At 43.1% G+C, this 23637-nt stretch overlaps 1 protein-coding gene across 2 annotated transcripts; it reads right to left on the reverse strand.

Annotated features, from left to right (window-relative positions):
• Positions 1–829: 829 nt before the first annotated feature.
• PRDX4 (peroxiredoxin 4) lies at positions 830–16136 on the reverse strand. 2 transcript variants are annotated; one of them, XM_041000301.1, is made up of 8 exons: positions 15834–16136; positions 12483–12600; positions 11458–11574; positions 8540–8662; positions 5497–5627; positions 4744–4778; positions 1483–1529; positions 830–938 (listed from the first exon to the last, which is right to left on the reverse strand). In XM_041000301.1, the coding sequence occupies exons 1-8, from the start codon at positions 16048–16050 to the stop codon at positions 935–937; spliced, it is 792 nt and encodes a 263-aa protein (XP_040856235.1). In that variant the 5' UTR covers positions 16051–16136; the 3' UTR covers positions 830–934. The 2 variants fall into 2 exon arrangements, with proteins under 2 accessions (XP_040856235.1, XP_040856225.1); XM_041000291.1 differs by lacking the exon at positions 1483–1529.
• Positions 16137–23637: the final 7501 nt, after the last annotated feature.

Consider the following 23637-nt stretch of genomic DNA (forward strand, 5'->3'; position numbering starts at 1 on the left):
GTACTTCAAGCTAGCATTTGGGATATTCTTCGCTGTGGAAAAAAAAGCTATAAATGGCAGTCAGTTTTTCACATCTGCCTACAAATGCCCATCACCAGAAACCTCCCATTTGTTTTGAGCTGGGAGACCGAGAAAATCCCCAGCACTTCTAGCTGTGGCTTTCTCTGGGGAGCAGGGCTTCCTGTGAGGAGAGGGAGATCAGCATTCAAGACAGGATGGGATGCACCAGTTTCCTCAATTATATAGCACAGCGCTGTCATTTTGGGGTGGCAGATACGATGAAGTAGCGCTGAGCTCAGCTTTGCTTTAGGGATTCAACTTTTACTTGTTGAATATAAAAATATCAATGGCTACTTATACATTTGGTTTAGAGAAAAGACAGGGAGCAGTGGGCCATGGGGCGAGCTCTCCCTAGCCAATGCTGCAGAAGGTGACTACACTCAACTTGCTCACCACTGCTGCCTTCAAAGTTGCCAGGCGCCGAGTACAGCACAGCCTTGTGAGCTCGGACAATAGAATTAGCTTGCTTGGGTTCAAAGTCAGCTTTTCCTTTTCTAGCCATTTGTCTGATCTTCGACAATTTATTTGAGCATCAGTTTTTTTTTTCCCTCATTTGTGAAAAAAAAAAGTTTCTGTACTAAACAAAAGAGTGTATCTAACATAATGCAATCAGTGCTATAAGGCATGCATTTCATACATGTTAGTTATTGCTGTTGCTAGTTGCATTCATTCCGACAGAGGGTAAACACTTGTCTTTTGACATCAGTGTATCTGGGCTGTAACATGATTTTTATGTTCTCTAAATAATTACTCCTGGAACACAAGGTGGTAGTGGATTGGTGTTCTTTATTGAGGATGTTCAAGCACCATGACTTGAGGAAGTATTTTCAATTTAGTTTATCGAAATACTTCAGTTTTCCAGCTGGATCTGGGATTATCTGTTAAAATAAAACAAATAAAAATTAAAAAGCCAATTATTCATCTTAAAAGCCAATGTATATATCAGTGGTAATTCGATATTAGTTTCTTATTTCTTGCCTTAAAATGATGAAGATTCTTTTTGGAAGACTCATTTATTTGAAAAACAGAACACAGCAGAGAGAGGGACAGACAGAAGCAGAGAGCTTCCATCTGTTGGTTCGTTTCTCAAAATGGTCAGGAACTCTATCCGGGTCTCCCACACGGGGGCAGAGACTTGAGGACTTGGGTCATCACCTGCAGCTTTCCCAGGCCACAAGCAGGGAGCTGGCTGGGACAGAAGTGGAGCAGCAAGCACTCGAACTGGCACGTCAGTGTTGGGAGCAGTGCTTTAATCTCCTGTATCACACTGCCGGCCCCCAAAGATGATTTTGAATATATCAAATTATATAATATATAGAAAAGTAGATCTGTCCTAATTACTAATCTCAGCTGTCCCACAAAGCAAATAAGTTACCTAAAAAAATTAGTTTTGATACACTCAAGCACCCCAACTTTACTTACAGCTCTTCTCTTGGCCACCAGGCTTTCATGGCATCTTCAGGTTTGATCTAGTTAAATCAAACATATTGAGAGCATGGCTACAGATGGTAATGCATTTTAAGTCATTTGCTGATTAGGTAACCTGAAAAGGGGTAGTATATTCACTAAGAGTATTACAAACGAAGTTTTGGGAGGTCCAGAATGCAGTTTTTTTGAGTCTCAAACCAGAGTAAAAAACCAAAAACCAAAAAGCCTTTAAAAACTCCATCACGCATTGTCTTCAGTAACTGTTCAGTGAATGAATGAACACGGTAAAAGATAAAGTGCCCTCCCTAAAAGCACCATAGCCAGACCAGTATTGCAATGCAGGTTAAGCTGCTGCCTATGACGCTGGCATATGGTATGAGCACTGATTCGAACTGTGGCCGCTCCACTTGTAATCCAGATTTTGCTGGGAAGGCAGTGGAAGATGATCCAACACAACTGGACCAGCTCCAAGAGTTGTAGCCATTTGGGGAATGAACCAGCAGCTGGAAGATCTCTTTCTTAACTCTGCCTTTCAAATAAATAAGTCTTAAAAAAAAAAAGAGTATCATAATCTTAGAAAGTTATTAGACTTAAAACATTTTGTAATAGAATTTGGCTTCACATTAACTATTTTACTTGCTAATTATGCATAAAAGACATCTATTTTTATATATCTATAACATATCATAAGCATACTATAATCATTGTAATCCAGTAACTTTACATCAGTTTCTGATGGTTTGCCAAACAGCTGTGTTTTCAAGATTGAGTTAATGTGACACTGTCAACTTACTCTGCTCTCTACACAGATCTGACAGATCTCAAAAGGATTGTTGAGTTAGGCAGTAAAGGTACTTTCAATTATAGATTAGCTGTGAGTGTAGTTTACATTTATTGATTGTGTAGGCAGGTAGAAATATGAATCAAGCTGTTGGCTTACAAAGCAATTATTCAATAGTGAACAGTCTCCATTTCAGAGCTGTGTTTTAATTCTGTCTTTATGCTTACTATTTATTATTTCAGACAGTGCATGAGAAAACATGTGTAAGGCAAAGAAAAAAGCAAAAGAAAGCGTCTGAGAGTGAGGATGTTCCCCTATCTGCTGGCTGATTGTCTCAGTGACACCAACGGTCAGAGCCAGGCTGCAGGCAGGGGCCAGGCACTGAACCAGGGTTCCCCATGTGGGTGGCAGGCTCTTCAGCTGTCACGGGCTGCTTTGTTAGCAAGAGGCTGGTGTTGGGAGGCAGAGCTGGGAATGCAAACCAGGCACGTGATGTGCGATATGGTCATCCCAGCAGTGTTTTTGCTGCTAGGCTAAACGATTTGCTACTAGGCTAAATGACTGCCCTCATTCTACTTTTAAAAACGGGTTGAAGGGGTACGTGGGGTGGGCATGAAGTAGCGAGGAAGTTCTTCTGAGCTGACATTTGAGCTGAAAGATGAATGTAAAGGAGGAGCCAGGACACAGCACAGTAGCCCAGTGGCTATCCTCGCCTTGCATGCACCAGGATCCCATATGGGCGCCGGTTCTAATCCCGGCAGCCCCGCTTCCCATCCAGCTCCCTGCCTGTGGCCTGGGAAAGCAGTTGAGGACAGCCCAAAGCCTTGGGGCCCTGCACCCAAGTGGGAGACCTGGAAGAGGTTCGTGGCTTAGGATGGGCTCAGCTCCGGCTGCTGTGACTACTTGGGGAGTAAATCAACAGACGAAAGATCTTCCTCTCTTTCTTTCCTTCTCTCTGTATATCTGACTTTCTAATAAAAATAAATAAATCTTATATAAAAAAAGAGGGAGCTAGTCTTGCAGAGAAGAATACAGACAGAACATCAAGGACAAAGGCACTGAAGCAGGCAGTAACTTAGCATGGTCCAGGAACAAGAAGGCAAGCAATTTAGTGCAGTTTTACCTCTGATTATGGTCAATAGTAAAAAAAAAAATTTGTTTAATTCCTGTTAGAAAATCAGATATACAGAGAGAAATATCTTCTATCCATTGATTAACTCCCCAAATGGCCACAACAGCTGGAGCTGGGCCAATCTGAAGCCAGGAGTCAGAATGCTTCTCTGGGTCTCCCATGTGGGTGCAGGCTCTCAAGGCTTTGGGCCGTCCTCGACTACTTTCCCAGGCCACAACCAGGGAGCTGGATGGCAGGTGGTGCTGCCGGGATTAGAACTGGTGCCCATATGGGATCCTGGCATGTGCAAGGCAAGGACTTTAACTGCTAGGCTACTGCGCTGGGCCCAAGAGTAAATTTTACTTTCATTTGCTAAGGAAGTAGCCTTAGGAGCTATATTTCCCGACTAATCGAAGATAATGATGTCTTCCTCTAATGCTGTAGTATTTCTCAATTTCCTAATTACAGTTTGTGTAGAGCTCTCAATTTTTTCTCAATTTTATCTTTAAAGGATTTACTTATTTATTTGAAAGGCAGATATACAGAGAGAGAAAGAGAGACAGAGATTTTCAATCTGCTGCTTCGCTCCTTAGATGGTTGCAATGGAGTGTGAATCCAGGAGCCAGGAGCCAGGAGCTTCTTCCGGGTCTCCCACGCGGGTGCAGGGCCCCAAGCACCCAGGCCATTGTGCACTGCTGTCCCAGGAGTATCAACAGGTGCTGCATCTGAAGTGGAGCAGCCAGAACTGGCACCTCCCATGTGTTGGCCTTGCAGGTAGCTGTCACCTGTGGCGCAGCAGTGTTTAGAAGATACCCATGCTATTAAAGAAAAGATTCAGGGCTCAGCTTTGGCCTGGCTCAGCCCCAGCCACTGTGGAGTGAACCAGCGGATAGAATATTCTTTCTCTGTCTGTAATTGTCTTTCAAATAAATGAAAGTCTGAAAAAAATAAGATTCAAGTAAGTTTGTAAATTGTCTTCTGGAGATAGACTACAACAGAGATGCTTATAAGCGATACAGCCTGCCTAAATGAAAGAGTAGACCTATTTCAATCCTTTCTGTCTTCAAGTGACAAAGGGGAGAGAATTACTTTCAGTGTTAATTAAATTCCATATGTGACCTCTAAACTTATTCTTTCTTCTTTTTCCTTGGTTCCCTGGATACTTAGCTTTAACCCATAGCCTTAAACTCTGTTCTGCCTTTTTCCAGTTTGAGCAGCTGTTCCTGTAGTCCTGAGGGCGCGTGTACTCGATGGCTTCTACCTGACTCAGTGTCACGTCTGTTCTAGTACACGGGAAGACTATCTGAAGGTTGGCTTTCTTGGTGCCACTCACCCCATTAATAGAAAAATCGATATGACTTACTGTTTCACTACCAGGTTTCCAGCCAGCAGGGCAGACTAAAAGGAACAAAAATCAGAAAAGACAGTTTGTTAAGAATTGTTCAGTTCTCTTTAGAAACTCTTGAGTTACTGTGTTTCTATATAAAAGTAAAGAGACTGTATTGCTAAGAGCATTTCAGATTACCAAGTGCTTGTCCCCAGTTATGTTCAGTTACACTTACAATGTAAGAAAGCAAGCTGAATGTCCTCTTAATAAGGCTGATCGAAGTTCCGCTGACTTTCTACTGACTTCTAGTAGGCATGCCTGCCCACGTATCTTACAGAGTTGTGGACCAAAGCCAGAATTTGTGTTTGTCAAAACAAATGCAAGGATGCGCCCTGACCCAGGAACTGACATTTTTAAGAGAAATGTGTTCTAATTTGGCAAAATCTTATTTTCCAATTTAGCTGTTGCCAAAGCTTGGAGTAAAAGGATGAACTGATTAGCATTATGATACTGTGTAACCTTCAAGATTATGTTATTTTAAAAAAAATCCAATTTTCTCTTTGATCTTAGTCAAAAGTATGATACAAACAATGAATATTTTTGCATCTTATTCAATAAGCAACTATACTAATTAATGATTTTTGTTCAAACCATTTGAACTGCTTGGTCTGCTAAACGAAGTCTAGTAATTGGAACTCAACCAGAAGATTTTAGAACTGCACAAATTACTTAAATGATAAAAAGTACTTATGCTGTTAGCTGTCATACTGAAACATCAAGGAAGGGTACCTTCTCCGTGCTTGTCGGTGTACTGGAATGCTTGAACCAGACGCAGCGTCTCATCCACTGATCTCCCCACAGGCAGGTCATTCAGAGTAATCTGTCTTAGGACTCCTTTGTCATCAATGATGAAGAGCCCTCTGGAAAGCACAAGAATGGTAGAAGTGAGGCCATTTCTTGTTTTTTTTTTTTTTTAAGATTTATTTACTTTTTATTTGAAAGGCAGAGTTACAGAGATGAGAGATGGAGAAAAAGGTCTTCCACTTGCTGGTTTATTCCCTAAATGGCTGCAACACCTACAGCTGAGCTCATCCGAAGCCAGGAGCCAGGAACTTCTTCCAGGTATTCCTCATGGGTGCAGGGTCCCAAGGCCTTGGGCCATCCTCGACTTGTTTTCCCAGGCCACAAGCAGGGAGCTGGATGGGAAGTGGAGCAGCTGGGACCTGAACTGGTGCCTATCTGCAATATTGATGCCACAGGCAGAAGCCCAACCTACTATGTTATGGAGCTGGCCCCAAGTGAAGAGAGCTATCTGTGCATGTGAATTCCTGTATCATCCACACAGGATTCTATACTGAACCAACACCACTACTTATTTACATACACCTGTCTACATTCATACATCCCGGTACCCCCATCTACCATATAAATTCAGGATTAGCACTGTTAAAGGATAGTTTTAAATTTTTGTTTTTCATTATAAAATGTACTGTATCATCATTTACTTCTGATAATCTGACTTTAGGGATCAGTGCTGTGGTACAGCATGTTGGAAGCCACCTGCAGTTCCAGCATCCCATATTAGTGCTGCTTCAAGTCTCAGTTGCTCTACTCTGCTGTTTCCTCGCTAATGCAGGAAAGCAGTAGAGGACGGCCCAAAGCCTTGGGACCCTGCATTCACATGGGGGACCGGCAAGGAGTTCCAGGCTTCAGGTTGGCCCAGGCCATTGCAGCCATTTGAGGAGCGGACTAGGGGATAGAAGATCTCTCTTTCATGTTTCTCTTTCTGCAGTTCTTTCAAATAAATAAAATACATCTTTTAAAAAAACTGCCTCAGCCTTTTTAGTGGTACATTTATTCTGTGGGAATTAAAATATTTTATAAAAACAGAAAACAGGGTCTGATACAGTAGCCTAGTAGCTAAAATCCTTGCCTAGCATCCACTGGGATCCCATATGGGTGCTGGTTCTAATCCCGGCAGCCCTGCTTCCCATCCAGCTCCCTGCCTGTGGCCTGGGAAAGCAGTTGGAGATGGCCAAAAGCCTTGGGACCCTGCACCCACGGGGGAGACCCAGAAGAAGCTCCTGGCTCCTGGTTTTGGATCAGCTCAGTTGCAGCCACTTTGGGAGTGAACTAGCATTATGGAAGATCTTTCTCTCTGTAAATCTGACTTTCTAATGGGAATAAATAAGTCTTAAAAAACATTATGGACTTGTTAAGTACAGAAGGGAAAACTTGGCTGTGATATATAGTATAGTATGGATGAATCTTGAGGGAAAGAGAGCAGTAATAAAATAACATTTTGTAGGATTCCATTCACATAAAATGTCCAGAAGAGGCAACTGCTGAGCCATAAGGGAGATTAGCGGTTGCCCAGGGCTGAGGGAAAGCAGTTGGGGGAAGCAGGGAGTGCCTACTAACACATTTGGGATTCCTTCTTAAAAGTAATGAAAATGTTGTAAAGTTGAGTTAGTGGGTGAGCCTTTAGCCTAGCGGTTAAGACGTCTGCATTCTCCAGTGGAGTATGTGAGTTGGATTCCTGGCTCAGTCTCTTCCTCCTAACCCTTGGAGATCGAGGTTTTGGCTCAAGATCTGAGCTTTTGCCAAGCACTTGGGGTGATCTGGATCGAGGGCCCACCTCCTGGCTTCAGCTGTCAAATCAAGTCCAGGTTGTTCTAAGAAGCCAGGGGAGAGAACCCATGGATGAGATCCGCTTCTTAAAAAACAAATCAAAACCAATCACACTCTGATAGTGGCACACTTCTGCAGATACGCTGATAACCAAGGAATTGTATACTTTTAAATTTTATTTTTGTATTTATTTATGTGTTTGTGTGAGAGAGGAAAAAAAGAGAGAAGGTTTGCAAGTGTTCCTCCATCCTCTGGTTTACTCCCCAAATGCCTGCAATGTCTGGGGTGGGCCAGGCCACAGCTGGGCACTCAATCTGAGCTTCCCACATGGGTGACAGGGACCAGCTACTTGAGTCATCATTGCTGCTTCTCAGTGTCTGCATTAGCAGGAAGCAAGAGCCTGAAGCTAGATCTGGGAATGGAGCCAGTTGCTCTGATAGGGAACACGGGTGTCCAGACCAGCATCTTACAGTTACATGAAGTGTGCACCCTCGATCGGATACTTTCAATGGGTGAACTGTATTGTATCTGAATTATATCTCAAACCTATTATAAAGAAATAGGATTTAAAATGCATTTTATGTGAACATGTCTTTTAAAATACATTTCTTTTAAATACATTTAAAAGACATGTTCACATAAAAGACTGAAAAAACCTATTGGCACTGCAAAATCAGTATAATTATATTATAAAATTACATTTTAGTCCAAAATTTCCTTTTTTCCACCAGAGAATTCTATTAGCATGTTAGCTCAAGTAACCCAACAGAGAGCTGCTGGGTAAAATAGGTCTTTCCCACAAATTTACTAAAATATTATGATATTTATATTTAGAAAAAATTACTGGGATTATTTTGAAAAAGACATGCACAAGGAGTTGGAGGAGCTGGGTTCAAGTTTTGGCTCTGTCATTAACTAATTGTGTAACTGGCTAATTTCACGGAACTCTATGCATCTAATTTATCTGTAAATTGACAGGATTGGACTAAGACCTCTAAATGATCTTCTAACTAGTCTGTGACACTAATATGTATAGTTTAAAGTAGGACACCAGCAATTAAATTAACGTTTCTACATTTTCGCAAATAGAGCAAATTATTTCTTGATGAAAGCTTGTATCTCCAAATTCACCAATAATATCCATTTCAAGGAGGATTATAAACATTTGGTTTCATCACAATATAAACCCACCAAAAGATACCTGAGAGTGTGGCCTGAGTCTTCCAGATAAACGCCATAGTCCTTGGAGATCTGATGGGTCAGATCTGAGAGAAGTGGAATCTTTATTGATCCAAGTCCTCCTTGTCTTCGAGGGGTATTAATCCTGTAACAAACAGAATACATGCCTATCAGAGCTAAGGAAATGGGAGATATTAAAAGTCAATTCTTTTTCTCCATTAGTATATGCTTACAGAAAAACACACATTCTAATAAAAACAGGCTATGTCCTTGCTATTTTACTTCTCCTCCTCTTTAATGATATTATTGATATCCTTTGAGCACTAAATACTTATATAAAATATGTTTGTAATGCATGGACCTAACTATATTTTTCTAATCTCTAGTGACAGCTATTTAAACTGTCTGTATTCTTTCCCCTTGAAAAACACTGCTGGAAATGTCCTTGTAAATGGGTCCTTCAAACTGTTCATGTAAAATGGATTCAAAAACTGGTTTTATTTTGGTGCAGAAAAGTTTGAAGTTCATGAAGTTCAAAAATTTCCATGAACTTTCTGAAGACCCCTTATGTTGTCATCATCGTATGTTTGATGAATTTCTGTCAGTGCAGTTGATAGGTCCAAGGGCAAGCGCTGTCCTAAGCATGACTTTAGAACTCTTTTGAGAGGCGGGATAGAAGTGGATAGCATTTTAATATTTTGTGAGACAGAAATGCAAGGAAGCTACAAGCTGCATCAATCTTCAAGTGCTTTTATCTAACTTGAAAAATGGGCTGTTAGGGCCCGGCGCGGTGGCGCAAGTGGTTAAAGGTCCTCGCCTTGCACGCCCGGGATCCCATATGGGCGCCGGTTCTAATCCCGGCAGCCCTGCTTCCCTTCCAGCTCCCTGCCTGTGGCCTGGGAAAGCAGTGGAGGACGGCCCAGGGCTTTGGGAACCTGCACCCACGTGGGAGACCCGGAAGAGGCTCCTGGCTTCGGATCGGCATAGTATCGGCCCGTTGCGCTCACTTGGGGAGTGAATCATCAGACGGAAGACCTTCCTCTCTGTCTCTCCTCTCTGTATATCCGCCTTTCCAATGAAAAAATAATAAAAATAAATCTTAAAAAAAAAAAAAAAGGGCTGTTGGCTGGTGACCCAAAGGGATGGCATTAACAGAGCAGCTAGCAAGCAGGAAAACGCAGCTCCAGCCCCAGTTCTGAAAGCCAAGTAGAAATCTCAGGTTGATATGAAGAACTGTGCAGTTGAGAAGATAGCCCCAAGTTTACTGGGGAAAGGAATCCTAAATTATTTGGGATGTTGTAACTTCTTCCTTAGTGGGCATGCATTTTAATCCTTGAAGAATTTAGAATTACTATAGGAACAATGAAGCAAGTTAATCATATAGTTTTACAATATGTTTATATTAATATTATATACTTGCATTATTTAAAGTGTTTAAGATAATACAGCATATAAGAACTTGGGAAAGTTTGAAAACTGAGATATTTAAACAGAAATGGCATATATTAAATATACAACTGAATTTTAAGATAAGGGAATTTAAATTCCATAACCCTAGTAAATTAAAAATTTTCATATACTCATGTATGTGCACGTGTATAAAAAGTGTAAATAGAGAAAAAAAATCATGTTTGGAATTTGTAACTTCAGTAACTTAGAAGCTGTAAAACCAAAATGCTTCTAAACGTCCTCTACCGTGTGCAACATTTTCAGCATAAAACTGCGGACACTGTAATGTGAAATTCATAACTGTGTGTACATTTCATTTCATTAGAAAGCCTGTCTATTTTCTAGAAATGCTGGACCAACTGAATTCTATATCTTCCCACCTTTGGCAATAGAACACAGATTTTCTTCAGTCTTGTCAATCTTGGTGAATCAGATAGGGAAAAGTGACATCTCTTAACATCTCATAATTTCAATTTGTACTTGTTCACAACTAGATGAACATGTTTTTAGGATTAATGAAATTAATTTCAAGAAGTTTAAAGTTACTCAATTTACGTTCATAATCATGCAATGCAGTGTTTTATTGTGGAGATCATTGATGTCAATCCCCTCCCCTCAATTCTGAAATGTCCTATACATTTTTCTAAACAGATTTATTTATTGATTTATTATCATTGTTACAGAGAGGGAGAGACAGTGATCTTCCATCTGCTGTTTCATTCGAACCCAGATATCTGCAATGGCTGCTGTCGGGTCAGGATGAAGATAGGAGCCAGTAGCTTCTTCTGTGTCTCCCACATGGTCCAAACAATAGGGTCATCTTTTGTTGTTTTTCCCAGGCATAAGCAGGGAGCTGGATCACAAATGGAGCAGCTGGAACTCAAACTAGCATCTATACAGGATGCTGGCTTTGTAGGTGGCAGTTTAACCCACTACTCAATGACATAGACTGCATTACAGGTGGCAGCTAACCTTCTATTCCACAATGCTGTCCCCAAAATGTCCTATAAAATTCTTAAGTCTTTCTACCATAATTTCATTGAACCAGTATTTAACACTAGCAGATGCATCTACCCTCTAGTTGATTAATGATATCATGTTAATTATTTTTCTGGGACTGGTGTCATGGCATGGCAGGTTGATCTGTTGGCTAAGATGCTAGCCAACTATTTGGGCACTCATTCATGTACCAGCTACTCTGTTTCTGATCAAGTTCCCTGTTAATTGGCCTGGAAAGCAGTGGAAGATGGCCCAAGTGCCTGGAATCACACATACATGTGTGGAACCTGAAGAAGTTCTGGCTCCTGCCTTTGGCCTGGGTCAGCCCTTTGCCTTGTGGCCATTGAGAAGTGAGCCAGTGGATGCAAGATCTCTCTGCAACTCTGCCTTTGAAGTAAATAAAGGAGTAAATAAATAAATACTTAAATTAAAAAAGTTCTCTTCCCATGATGTAAGAGTAAATTCCATCTTTTCCCCCACAAATATACTGACCAGGCCAAATGAGTGAACTGTGAATCAACGGAGCATGCCACCACTTCGGTATTTATGGCTCTGAATTCTTCAATTCTGTCGCCAAAAGCGATAATTTCAGTTGGACACACAAATGTGCTGAAAGTTAAAAAAAGAAATTAGTACTCTCAAAATAAGCATATATGTGAACTTCCAAATGATTTAATTTTTTTTTACAAACATCTTTAGTATACAAAATTTGATGTTTAGAACCAATTTATATACAAACATTTTCTAGACAGAACAGTCTTAAACAGCAAGCCCTCCATTTTCTGACAGTATCTTACATGTCCTATGCAGCCAGGTGTTTTACCCTACCACCTTCATGTCGTCAGAGGAGTGTGTTTAGAAACGGGCAGTGTTTTAAAAATTGCAGTAGGGATGCCTTAACCTGGTTTAGTGAATTCCAACCAACATTTTAAAAAGTAAAAGATGTGAACAGACATCACACATATATATCATACATTTATGTGATATGCAAAATATTAAACAACTTTAACTTGGAATTCAGAAAGTGCCTATTTGCCATTTAGTGTGGATGTTTATTTATTCCTTAAACAGGACACAGTATTTTCAGGAAAATAGTTAAATCCCAGGAAAGCAAGATTCAACAAAATATAAAAATGGTAAAATTCTAGTTAATTGCAGAAAATGACTTATTTAAGTAACAAACATACATAATTATAGCATAACTTTTCCTATTACATGCTTCCTAAAATATCACCAGTCCACTTTCTTACTGTAAGAAGAAATACTTAATGAAGATATCGTAGCTTGGCTCTAATCACATCATGATAACACAATTCTAAAGATATAAGTACGACGTTTTCCATACAATGGGTTATGACTGAAATATATGATAGATATTATCACTCAGAATAAATTTTTCATGTCAGCTTGCCTTTCTAAGAATTAAGAGCTGAATACAAGAATTTCTGTTGCTGTTTTCGCATGATGAATGGTAAAGACTGATGTTCTCAGGGGTGCTATTTACATGTCTTACTTACAAATCAAGTGGGTAGAAGAAAAAAACCAAGTATTTTCCACGGTAATCAGTTAACTTGAGCTCCTTGAATTCTCCATTTATCACAGCTGTTCCTTCCCAGTAAGGTGCTGGCTTGGAAACTAAGAAAGAAAAAGACACGATGTTCTATAAATGCTGAAAATATTGGCAAACTGGCAGATGGAAACCTTCAGAAAAATTGCTAAAATCAGGGCTTGTCAACCTTTGGACCTCTTGGGAGTCTGGTGAAGCACACAGACTTCCTAGAACTGTGCTACCGAATTCAAAATGCATAGAAATACAAAGGAAACCGATTACAGTGAGATGCAATTAGTAACTATTAAAAACCCCAACTGCAGAGTATACATGTTCTTTTTTATAAGCTTTGGCAGTGATCTAGTAACTACCTAATGTAACAATAAATATAATAACATTTCCAGATACCTTCAATAACCTACATGACATGACAGTGTCTGTGATTCAACTGCGATAGTTATAACCAAGTACTGCTCAATCTAGTGTGGTTCATTACCAGTGTCCACCGCAGAAGGAAATGCTAACTTTCACTTGTTGGTCAGTGAAGACTTTTTCTACACAGGATCCCTGTGACCCCCTACATTCCATCCCTACCTGAAAACCGACTGGATTCTTTAGTCCTGCTGAGTTATCGACTTCGTTTCGCTAATGGTGGTTTACCAGATGTACTAACATGGCTTATCCAGCTTCTCAGGTACACAAGGGGGGGTGGGGAACTTACTGAGGATGAGGCTGAAGTTGAGGAGGAACTCTGCAAATCCATCAGGCCAGGAGGGTAACAATCTTTGGCTAGTGGGATAATTTGCCCAGAGGGCTTTGAAAGAAGAGACCACCCCTTCCCTCCCATCTTGAAAGGGGTTCAAGTGAAATGGAATACTTTCTGTCATTCTCATGTAAGGACATACTGTAACTCTACCCACCACACTGTGATAATAGATCTTCATGCTCTCTTGGACACATTTACATTGCACTTACTTCTTCAAGAGCATTACACACATTGAGGTCAATACTTGCTTTCAGGTTTGGCTTAGGTTTCCTAGAAAAGTTTATACAAGTGCTTTTGTATAACAGTCAACATTTAAGGTCACTCTGAAAATAAAGACAAAGTGAAGATGAATTTCTTAGGGTGATTACTTTGCGTGAGCTCTAAGCCTATCTCATACATATAATCCTGATCTGCTTAGGTAAGGGCCAGGTGGAAAATTAAAAAAGTATCAGAGTATATATTTTCTTCTATGTTACTTAAAATGCTACTCACGTGAGAAGTTATAATAATTGTGACAATCTGTTACAGTGACACTCTAGATACTCAGCTGAAAGTGGCAGCCTGGTGGCTAAAGCTCTCGCCTTGCATGTGCCAGGATCCATGTGGCACTGGTTCATATTCCAGCTGCTCCACTTCCCATCCAGCTCCCCACATGTGGCCTGGGAGAGCAGTGGAGGATGGCCCAAGGCCTTGAGACACTGCACCTGTGTGGGAGACTCAGCGGGAACTCCTAACTCCTGACTTTGGATCAGCTCAGCTCTTGCCTTTGGGGCCACTTGGGTGGTGAGCCAGTGCACAGAAGATCTTTCTCTGTCTCTCCTTTCTCTGTGTATCTGCCTTTCCAATATAAATAAATAACTAAATCTTATAAAAAGAACTACATTACAAGAGCTATAAATGCAATTCCTAAATGCTTTAGGAATTCAGAGTTTTAAACAATACCAGGTGTTTTTTTTTTTTTAAAAAAAAAACCTGTCCTGAATGTAAGTTATAGATCAATAGTCTGATAAATGCAAAGAAATAGAATATTCAAATCTCCTTTATCAATAATCCCAATCATTTTAGTAACCATTAACATTTTGATGACTTTTCCTTCCAGTCTTTTTTAAAAACCACAAGTTTAGATCTTATTACCCTGTCTTTTTCTTAAAGGAAACAGCAAACGTGAAGGTTTTCATGCTACTGAAGGGATATGATCCATAGTATTCTACTTTATGATTAGAAGTCATTGAATCTTTACTTACCGATAAGCCTACATGTGATACAAGAATGTACCAAGTACCTAAAATCTAAAAGGATTGCTGGTGAAGTGAAAGCTGTTATTAGTATTATTTGCCTGCTTCCAGAGGCAGCTTTGGGAGACCTAAGTAATGTCTGGAAACACTTACTGGCAGGCATATTTGAAAATGTATGCGCCATATGATGTGTAATACTATGACTCTGAAAGTAACAGACTGGCTTTTTACAAACAAAAATCCACAAGCAGTTAACTTCTAGCAGGAAAGAGCTGCCTATGTTTAAGGAGGCACAGCCGTTTCATTTATCATTCGCACTCCATCCCGAGTCTTAAGAACACTGCATTTCGCCCTGGAGATTTAGAATACTGGGTATTACCTTTCCCACTGAACAGTGGCAGGGGAACATGCCGTAACTGAATCACAAAAGCCAATTACACACCTAGACAATATAAAATAATCCCTAGAAAAAGCAGGCTACTGGAAAGCCGGCAAGGGGCGGCCGTTAGAGCTGCAGGTCACTTCTTTTTGGCTCATCTTAGCAGTCAGATGCAGCAGGCCACAACGTCCTCAGTATCTACTTAGTCTGACGTGTCCTTCCTGAAAGTGGCCATTAGCTTTGTACCCTGGACAGAAATGCAAATAATCAAAAGGCAAATTGGCAGGGCACAAATTTGCCAAGAGATTTATCATCAACCCAAATGCTTTCCTTTAAACCTCCCTTTTTTCTCTGCCCTTGTAAAGCGCACCCTGTTAACAGTCTTTTCCTGTCTGTGAAATACAAAGACTACTCCATAACTACATTGCTTTGCGGGAATGTGGCTTCTAATACTCTTTATAAGATGCAACAAAGAAAGAAAAAGGAAAGGTTTGGCTTCCGAATCCTTGTGCTTAAGCAGTTCTCTACTGGATCAAACTTTTTGTGAATTATTATTCAAAGTCTTCTTCCCTGAATGTACTTGCGAAGGGATGGGACGTGCTGCAAGGCACTGCACGAGGTCTGAGGAAGTGTTCCAGTTTGCACAACATCCTGGAAGCCAGAAAGCCCGTGACTAGAGTCACCTACTTTGTTTCACCTGCGGTTTTTGGGGTAACCACTACCGTTTCCAAAATCTGATCACAGGAACCACCCCTTCTTTCCCCATCGCAGTCACTCTCCATCCTCCCACTTCCCAGGAGAGAGAAGCAGGCCTGCTTAGGGCCTGGAGATAGCTCAGGGGGAGCCGCCCAAGCCCAGGCCCCCGGGAAGTGCTCGGAGTACACGTGTCTCCAGGCTTTCCCCACATCTCACCCAAACCCTTGGCACAGCACCACCTACTCTTGGCTTTGCTTAGGTGCAAGGAGTGGTCTGCGACTGATACCCGGGACGCTTCCCCCGGGTACACTTGTCCACCAGCGTAGAAGTGGCACTCCTCTTCGCGGGTCCGGGGCCTCTCGTCTGCCTCCAAGCCCCGCAGAGCCACGGCCAGCAGCAGGAACAGCAGCAGCAGCTTCGGGCTCCAGCCAGCGGCCGACAGCTGCAGCGGCACCTCCATGAGCACGCGAATGCAGAAACACGTCCCCGCGCGGTAGCCTGGATTCTCCCGCCGCCAGGCAGTCACCACCGCGTGCACGATGCCCGCGCGCGAGCTGGGGCGCGGCCGCGCGAGCCTCGCTCCGCCCCTCCGCCTCCGCCCCCCCACGTCCCGCTCCCCGCCACGTGGGCGCCGGCCCCGCCTTCTCGCCCCGCCTCAGCCAGCGTGTGCGCCTGCGCCGTGGGGCGGGCCCAGGCGGGGCGCGTCTCTCAAGCGCCGGACGGGCGGCTCGGGGCGTGGCTGTCGTTCGGCTCTGCGCTCTGGCAGCCGGCTTCTCCCGCCTCTTCCTCACAGCCTCACCACTGAGCGCCTTCTCGTGGGAAGCCACAACTGTACGTCTAATATATTTTTTAAAGTTACTTTGAAACACACTTAAACATTAGTTGGCAAGTCATTACTGGTTTCATTTATGGGATACAATGTGGACTGATTCAGTCGGGCCAGTTAACGTCTATCACCTCTTTTTGCAACTACATGCAGGGCGAAACATTTGGAATGAGTTGTTTTGAAATCGACGAGGACATTACTGCTGACTGTATTTATAATGTTGGTTCGGGGGGCTGCTGGCAGGCGGGACAGTGGGAGGAACGATGGGTTACATGGTTACTGGTCAGGGGGGTACAAGCATTCAGATACTCTGGATATTTCCCTGTTTCCCTGCATTGGTTTGTGGGAACAGTCCCCTGTACTCGCAACCGGTTCAGTCCCTGGGACATCCTAGCCATTGGCTCTCTTCCACCACAGGAAAGCAGAAACAAGTAGTTTGGGTGACTTAAACATGTCGCGGAGTCACCTGTTTTCATTTTTTCTTTTTAAATTTAAACCAAAGCTTGCTAAGTTAGCTGAAAACTTTTTTCTCTCACCACGGGGGCTGGGGGAGGGGGGGAGCAGTCAGCTTCTGACCTTTGCCCTATTCCCTACACGGAGGCCCCGTGCTGCCTGCCGGGCGCATGCTCCCTGCTGGGTGGGCCTCCCCTCCCCTCCCCCAGCCCCTGGCCTTTGCGCCTGCGCCCCAGGCGGGGCAGCCCCAGGCTGTGAGTCCCCTGACCCCTTTGTGAAATCACAGGCCTGTGACCCGCCCCATTGCCTCTGGCTCCCCTAGGGCTCCTCCCGGATCCTGTTTCTTCCCTCTAAGTTTTGTGCAGGTGCGCTGGCGGTGATGGAGCCTTAGGCCTGGTGTAGACCTTCCTGTCATTCCACATGGTCTCCCCTTCACGTGGCCTCTTACCTTTACCAAAGCACTGACTTAAAGCCCGGTAGCCGGTTTCAGGCCCTTGGTGTCCCCAAAGCTGTGTCCTGATGCCTTGGGACCGTTCCTCAACAATGTTAGGCCCTGCAAAGCCTCGCCATCCCATGCCATCTCCTGCCATCCCCCCCCCCCCACCTCCCGTAAACTGGAAATTAAGCTTTCTGCTTTTGAACAGCTTGCGTTTGCTTTTCCTCCCAGGCGTTTCTTCTTTCCCTTGCAGCCATCTGCATGACCAGTCCCCCCCCCCCCCCCCCCCCCCCCCGTATTCCCTCTAGTCCCCGAATTCCCTCTAGTCACCACCCTGTTCACTCCTGGGAAACCTTGGGAGAGCAGCTTCCAACCTGAAAAGCAGCATCTTTAAGCCAGAGAAGGAACTGCCAGGCAAGCCGAGTTTGCTAACTTACACCTCTTTCAGTGTGTGTACTTTTTAAAATTAGGATTTGAAATGTTCCCAGAAGACCCTGTGTCCCAGTTTCTGACATTTGCCCCAGGAGAGCTGAGTTCCCCACCTCCTCCCTGAACATTCCCCCTCACTTGCTAGGCCGTTTTTTGCGGCCGAAAGTTTGTGGTCTGGTCCTGGCCACACTTGTCACTCCTCCTACTACCGCCCAGTAGCTATTCTGCCTTCTAGCCCCAGCTTGCTGTGACCAAAGGCTAAAAAGGGTGAAGCCAGTCCCCTGTGCCAGGAGAGGGACAGCGTGGCCTTACCCATGACCGCGTCCGGCAGCTCTTCACATTCTGCTGGCCTGTAGGTGGGGGTCCTCGGCCGAGGTGGCTCTCGTTCCCATTCTTCTCCTTCCCTGGCCTCCTGCTCCACATGCAGAGGGACTGGGGCCCGGGAGGCTCGGGCCTGAGGCCCAGGGAGCCGGTTCAGGCCTACGTTCCGGGGTCGGCCTCGGTGATCCATGGTGACTGTTGGCCAGTCTCCAGGCTCAGTGAACTGAGCCTCCTGAGTTTGGACCTACACTAGGAAGCTCGAGGAGGACGTTACGTCCTTATACCTCTTAATCCTGGGCTCAGAGGAGGTATCCCAGCTAGCAGCAGGGACCGACCCCCTCCTCCACCCTGGGGGCCCCAGTGGACCTGCTGCCCACTGGAGAGTGACCTGCTGGGCTGCCTCTCACGCATGTACTGAGGCCTTCACACTCCTGGACAGATGATACTGTGACGCTCACATTGTGCTGTCGTGATGATGTCAGTGAGTAAGGTTGAGGTGGGGGCCCTGCCCTCAAGGCACTTAGCATTCAGCCAGAGTCAGTTGCCCACATTAATAATACAAAACTCACTAGCCAGAGTGATGCTTCAGAACCCCCCAGGGTACATGTAAGAAACACCAGGAGGGCTTAAAAACAGCCAGGCGAGGGGACCACAGCCCCACCAGTGACAGCTGAACAGGTCCTGGAGGAGAGGCATAAGTGTGTTTGGTTTCACTCCTGGGCATGTTTGGGTAAGAACATCATGCTGATGGATAAAAGTACACAATGGGGGCTGGTGTTAGGATGCATTGGCTTATGCTACCGCATACAACACCGATGCCCTGTTGAGTGCAGGTTCAAGTCCTGGCTCCTCCACTTCCTATCCAACTCCCTGCAAACTGTACCAGGATAAGCAGCAGCAAGCATCTCAAGTACTTACAGATGTTGCTGTTTGTGTGGGAGACCTGGATGGAATTTTAGGGTTCAGGCTTTGGCCTGTCCAGTTCTGTAAGGTGTGTGATCAGCCGTGTCTAGATGAAATTTAGGCTCTGCTCCTTGTTGGTCTTGTGGCCTTGACAAACATGTTTGAACTTTTCTGAACCTCAGTTTCTTCATCTGCAGGTAGAAGATAATACTTTCTACATGTTGTGAAACTGAAATAATAATTGTCAAGCCCAGCTTTGCCTTAGGGACGCAATTCTAGTGAATATGGCAAAAGTAATGCTTTGTGACTTCAGAGGCTAGATCATACAGCAAGATTTTTCTATCTTATGCTTAGATGACTCATTCTGGGAAACGACGTTTTTGTTCAGAATTTTTATTTAGATAGAATACATGAAGCATAGTGGTTATTTTTCACTTTAAACTGCATGTGTGATTCAGTGGTTATTAGTATAACTCCAATGTTATGCTTTGTATTCACTAATTTGTTAAAAAAAAAAAGTGATCTGACTGTATTTTAGTTTTTAAAAAACTTCAGATATTTAACAAACAAGAGGGAAGGGTGGGAGAGGTATCTTCCATCTTCCATCTGCTGGCTCACTTCTCAAATGGCCCAAACTACCGGGGCTGGACCAGACCAAAGCCAGGAGCCTGGAGCTCCAGCTTTGTTTCCCACAGGAGTTTCTGGATGCCCAAGTAGTTGGGCCATCTGATGTTGTTTTCCCAGTTGCATTAGCTGAGAGCTGGATTCATAGTGCAACAGCCGGGGCTCAAACTAGCGGTAGGGATGCTGGTGATGTAAGCAGCAGCTTAATATACTATGCCACAATATCAGCCCGTGTGTGTGTGTGTGTGTGTGTGTGTGTGTGTGTGTGTGTGGTGTGTGTAAATATATTCTGCAGTGTGGGAGATCACCCATTTCTCTGCTTGCCTAGTCCACGTGGGAGGCCATAAGCACACCGACCCTGGGAGAACCTCTGACAGGAGTCTTGGCTAACCGAGAGCCCAATATGGCCTGTTCACTGGGCATCCAGCAAGAGTGAGGGGATGTACCCCAGTCCCTCTTCTCTGCCTCTTTAACAAACTGTGCTAGGACTTCCTTCGTAAACAACTCTGGGAAGTCAAATGTTACATCCATCCTGCTTTTCAGCAGGTGAAGAGTCTGCCCTGAGACACAGCTTCCTGTGCTTCCTGACATATAACTTCATTAGAGCATCCAAAGAGATAAACATACCTATTAACCAGTCACAGTGTCATTGTTGGGTGGAAGTACTGTCAGGACCTCCCTTTCTGCCCCCCTTTCCTATTCTGTATAAGCCTGTAACTTTTTTTTAAATAAACGGATATGGGTCACCACCAGTTTGTCTCTGGTGTTTCTGCTGTAGAAGAAAACCGCCACCTCAATCCTTGGTGGTCTTGGGGCCTGATGGACAGAGGACCCCTGAGACTATAGTATATGTTATAATGTATTTTAATCTATGTTTTACTTATGTGAAAGGGAGAGAGAAACATAGGTGTCAACCCACTGGTTCCCTTGTCCTCGACATCCAAGTCTGGCCTGGGCTGAAGCCAGCAGCCTGGAACTCATTCCTGCCTCCCAGGGTGCAAATTAGCTAGGAAACTTGGGCAGATACAGAGCCAGTAGTTGAATTTAGGCAATTTGTCATGAGCTGTAGGTGTTCCAAGCTGTAGTTTAACTACTGTTCTAAGCATTTGCCCCTGTATTCATCAATAATTCACTCTAAAACGTTCATACCATTTTCCAAAGAGAATTAGCCATTCTGAAATTAGCCATTCTGAAATCTCTCCTTCTTCCCATTTCCTGACCACGTCTGATTAACATTCTGTCTTTATACATTTGCTTCTTCTGGACATTCCATGTCAGTGGAATCACATGTGGCCTTTTGTGTTTGTGTCTTTGATTGAAGCATAATGCTTTCATGATTTGTTCACATTGTATCATGTATTGGCAATGTTTTTCTTCTTCCAATTTTGGTAGATTTCAGTGGCATTAAGTACATTCACACTGTTGTGCAGGCGTTACCACATTGTCCAGAGTGTTTCATCTTAGACTGAAGCTGTGCCTGTTAGACAATATTCCCTTGTTGCTCCTTATCCTCAGGTCCTGAGAATTAACCTTTTCCTTTCTGTCTCTAGGAATCTGAATACTCTAGCTTTCTCATAGAAGCTGAATCATAGTGTATTTGTACTGCCACATTTGACTTCTCTCACTTAAGCTTGATGTTTTCAAGGTTTGTTCATGTGTAGCATGTATTGGTATTCCAGCCCTCTTTGTAGTTGAACACTATTCCATTGTTGAATATACCAGTTTGGTTGACCATTTCATAGATCAGTGGATATTTGGATTGTTTGCATTTTTATGCTGTTATGAATAAGATACTGTGAATATACATTGGGTGAGTGTTTGTATAAATGTATGTTTTCATTTCTGTTGAATATATACCTAAACTGGAATTATAGGCCACATGGTAATTCAGTGATTAACATCTTGAGGACTGGATGAGCATTTTCTGTGGAAGCTGTGCTGCTTTTCAATCACACCAGCAATGAATGAGGGTTTCAGTTTCTCCATATTCTCTTCAATACTTGTGGTGTTAGTTTGTGTGATTATAGTAATCCTAATAGGTATGAGTTTGTATCTCATTGTGATTTTGATTTGTATTTCCCAAATGACTGTAATATTGCATACCTTTTTATTGTCTATTGGCTATTTATATATGATTTTTAAAGAAATGACTGCTCACCTCCTTTGTTCATTTAATTGACTTGTCTGTGTTATTGAAATGTAAGAGTTCTTTATTCTGAGTACTAAACTCTTATCAGATATATGTTTTGCAGATTGCCTTCTCATTCTGTGAATTTTCTTTATACTTTTTGATTATGTCATTTGCTGCAAAAAGTTTAATTTTGATGAAATCTGGCTTATCTGTGTATTTTTGGCTGCTTGTGCTTTTGGTGTCATATAAGGATGGTTAAAAATGTACTGAGTGCTAGTGTTGTGGTGTAATGAGTTAAACCGCTACCTGTAGTAACCCAGCATCCCATATGGGTGCCAGTTCGAGTCCCACTGGTCTACTTTCTGTAGAGCTCCCTGCTAATGCACCTGGGAAAGCAACAGAAGATGACCCAAAACTTAGATTCCTGCACCTATGCGAGAGACTAGGAAGAAGATCTTGGCTCCTAGCTTTGGCCTGGCCCAGCACTGGATGGTGAGGTCATTTGGGGAGTGAATAGTGGCTAGAAGATCTTTTTATTTGAATCTGTTTCTGTAATTCTGCCTTTCAAATAAACATTTTCAAAAGTTTTTGAAAGTTATAAGTAAAAATAACATGCATTTTCCATGAAAATTTTGCAACTCCCTTATATATTTTTTAAAAGATTTATTTTATTTTTATTGGAAAGGCAGATATACAGAGAGGAGAGACAGAGAGGAAGATCTTCCGTCTGGTGATTCACTCCCCAAGTGAGCACAACGGCCGATGCTATGCCGATCCGGAGCCAGCATCCAGGAACTTCTTCCGGGTATTCTACACGGGTGCAGGGTCCCAGGGCTTTGTGCCGTCCTTGACTGCTTTCCCAGGCCACAAGCAGGGAGCTGGATGGGAAGTGGAGCTGCCGGGATTAGAACCGGCACTCATATGGGATCCTGGTGTGTTCAAGGGGAGGACCTTAGCCGCTAGGCCATGCCGCTGGGCCCATGGTTGTATTAGTTTACATTCCCAATAGTGGATTAGGATATTTTCCCCTGCATCCTTGCCAATATTTGTTGTTTTTCAAATTTTTGAGTGATAACCATTCTAAGTGAAGTACCATAAAATTTCCTTGTGCTTTTTATTTGCATTTCCTTAATGAGTAGTAGTCCTGAGCAATTTTTCATATATCTGTTGATCATTTGTATTTCATCTTTTTGGAAATTCATGTCCTATTCATGTCCTTTGCATATTTCTTAACTGGACTGTTTGTTTCGCTGTTGTAAAGTTTCTTGAGTTCTTTGTAGACCCTGGATATTTATCCTTTATCAGTTACGTAGTTTTCAGATATTTTTCCTATTCTGTCAGTTGCATCTTTGCAGTGCAGAAGCTTCTTAGCTTGATGTAATCCTATTTGTATAACTGTCTGTGTTTCCCCAGCAGCTCCCTGTCACTAGCCACAGTCTCTACTTGTGTTATTAATATGGTGCTTCCTCGCTGCTAGTTGTTAGGCACCTCTGAGTGGGCATGGGGAGAAAGAAATGTGCCCTTCCTTCACGGGTTACTTGGGCACTCTGCCCCCCTCATGATTAACTCAGTTGGTGTGATCCACAAGGTTCTCTGTCAGGCACAGCCAGGACCCAGTCTACTGTAGAGTCCCCTGTCATGTCACTCCTGGAAGGTGGTATTTCTTCCATCCTCCTGCTCTGAGAGTTGTGGATGATGTGCTTACTCATTATTGTGTGTACTTTCCTCACTGCTCCATGGCATCTCTCGCCTTTGTGTAGAATTTCCACGGCAAACTTTTCCAACTCTCCCCTGGGAGCACATTTCCTCTGCTTTTATCTTCCTGTGGTCCAAATCAGCATGTCTTTTCCCTATGCAAACATTTTGGATTCCCTTCAGAGTTCATTTTTTTTAAGTTTTTTTTTAAGATTTATTTATTTTTATT

This window comes from Ochotona curzoniae, unplaced genomic scaffold (assembly GCF_017591425.1).
Source record: "Ochotona curzoniae isolate NIBS_2020 unplaced genomic scaffold, NIBS_Ocur_1.0 contig_1274, whole genome shotgun sequence".
Classification (NCBI taxonomy): Eukaryota; Metazoa; Chordata; class Mammalia; order Lagomorpha; family Ochotonidae; genus Ochotona; species Ochotona curzoniae.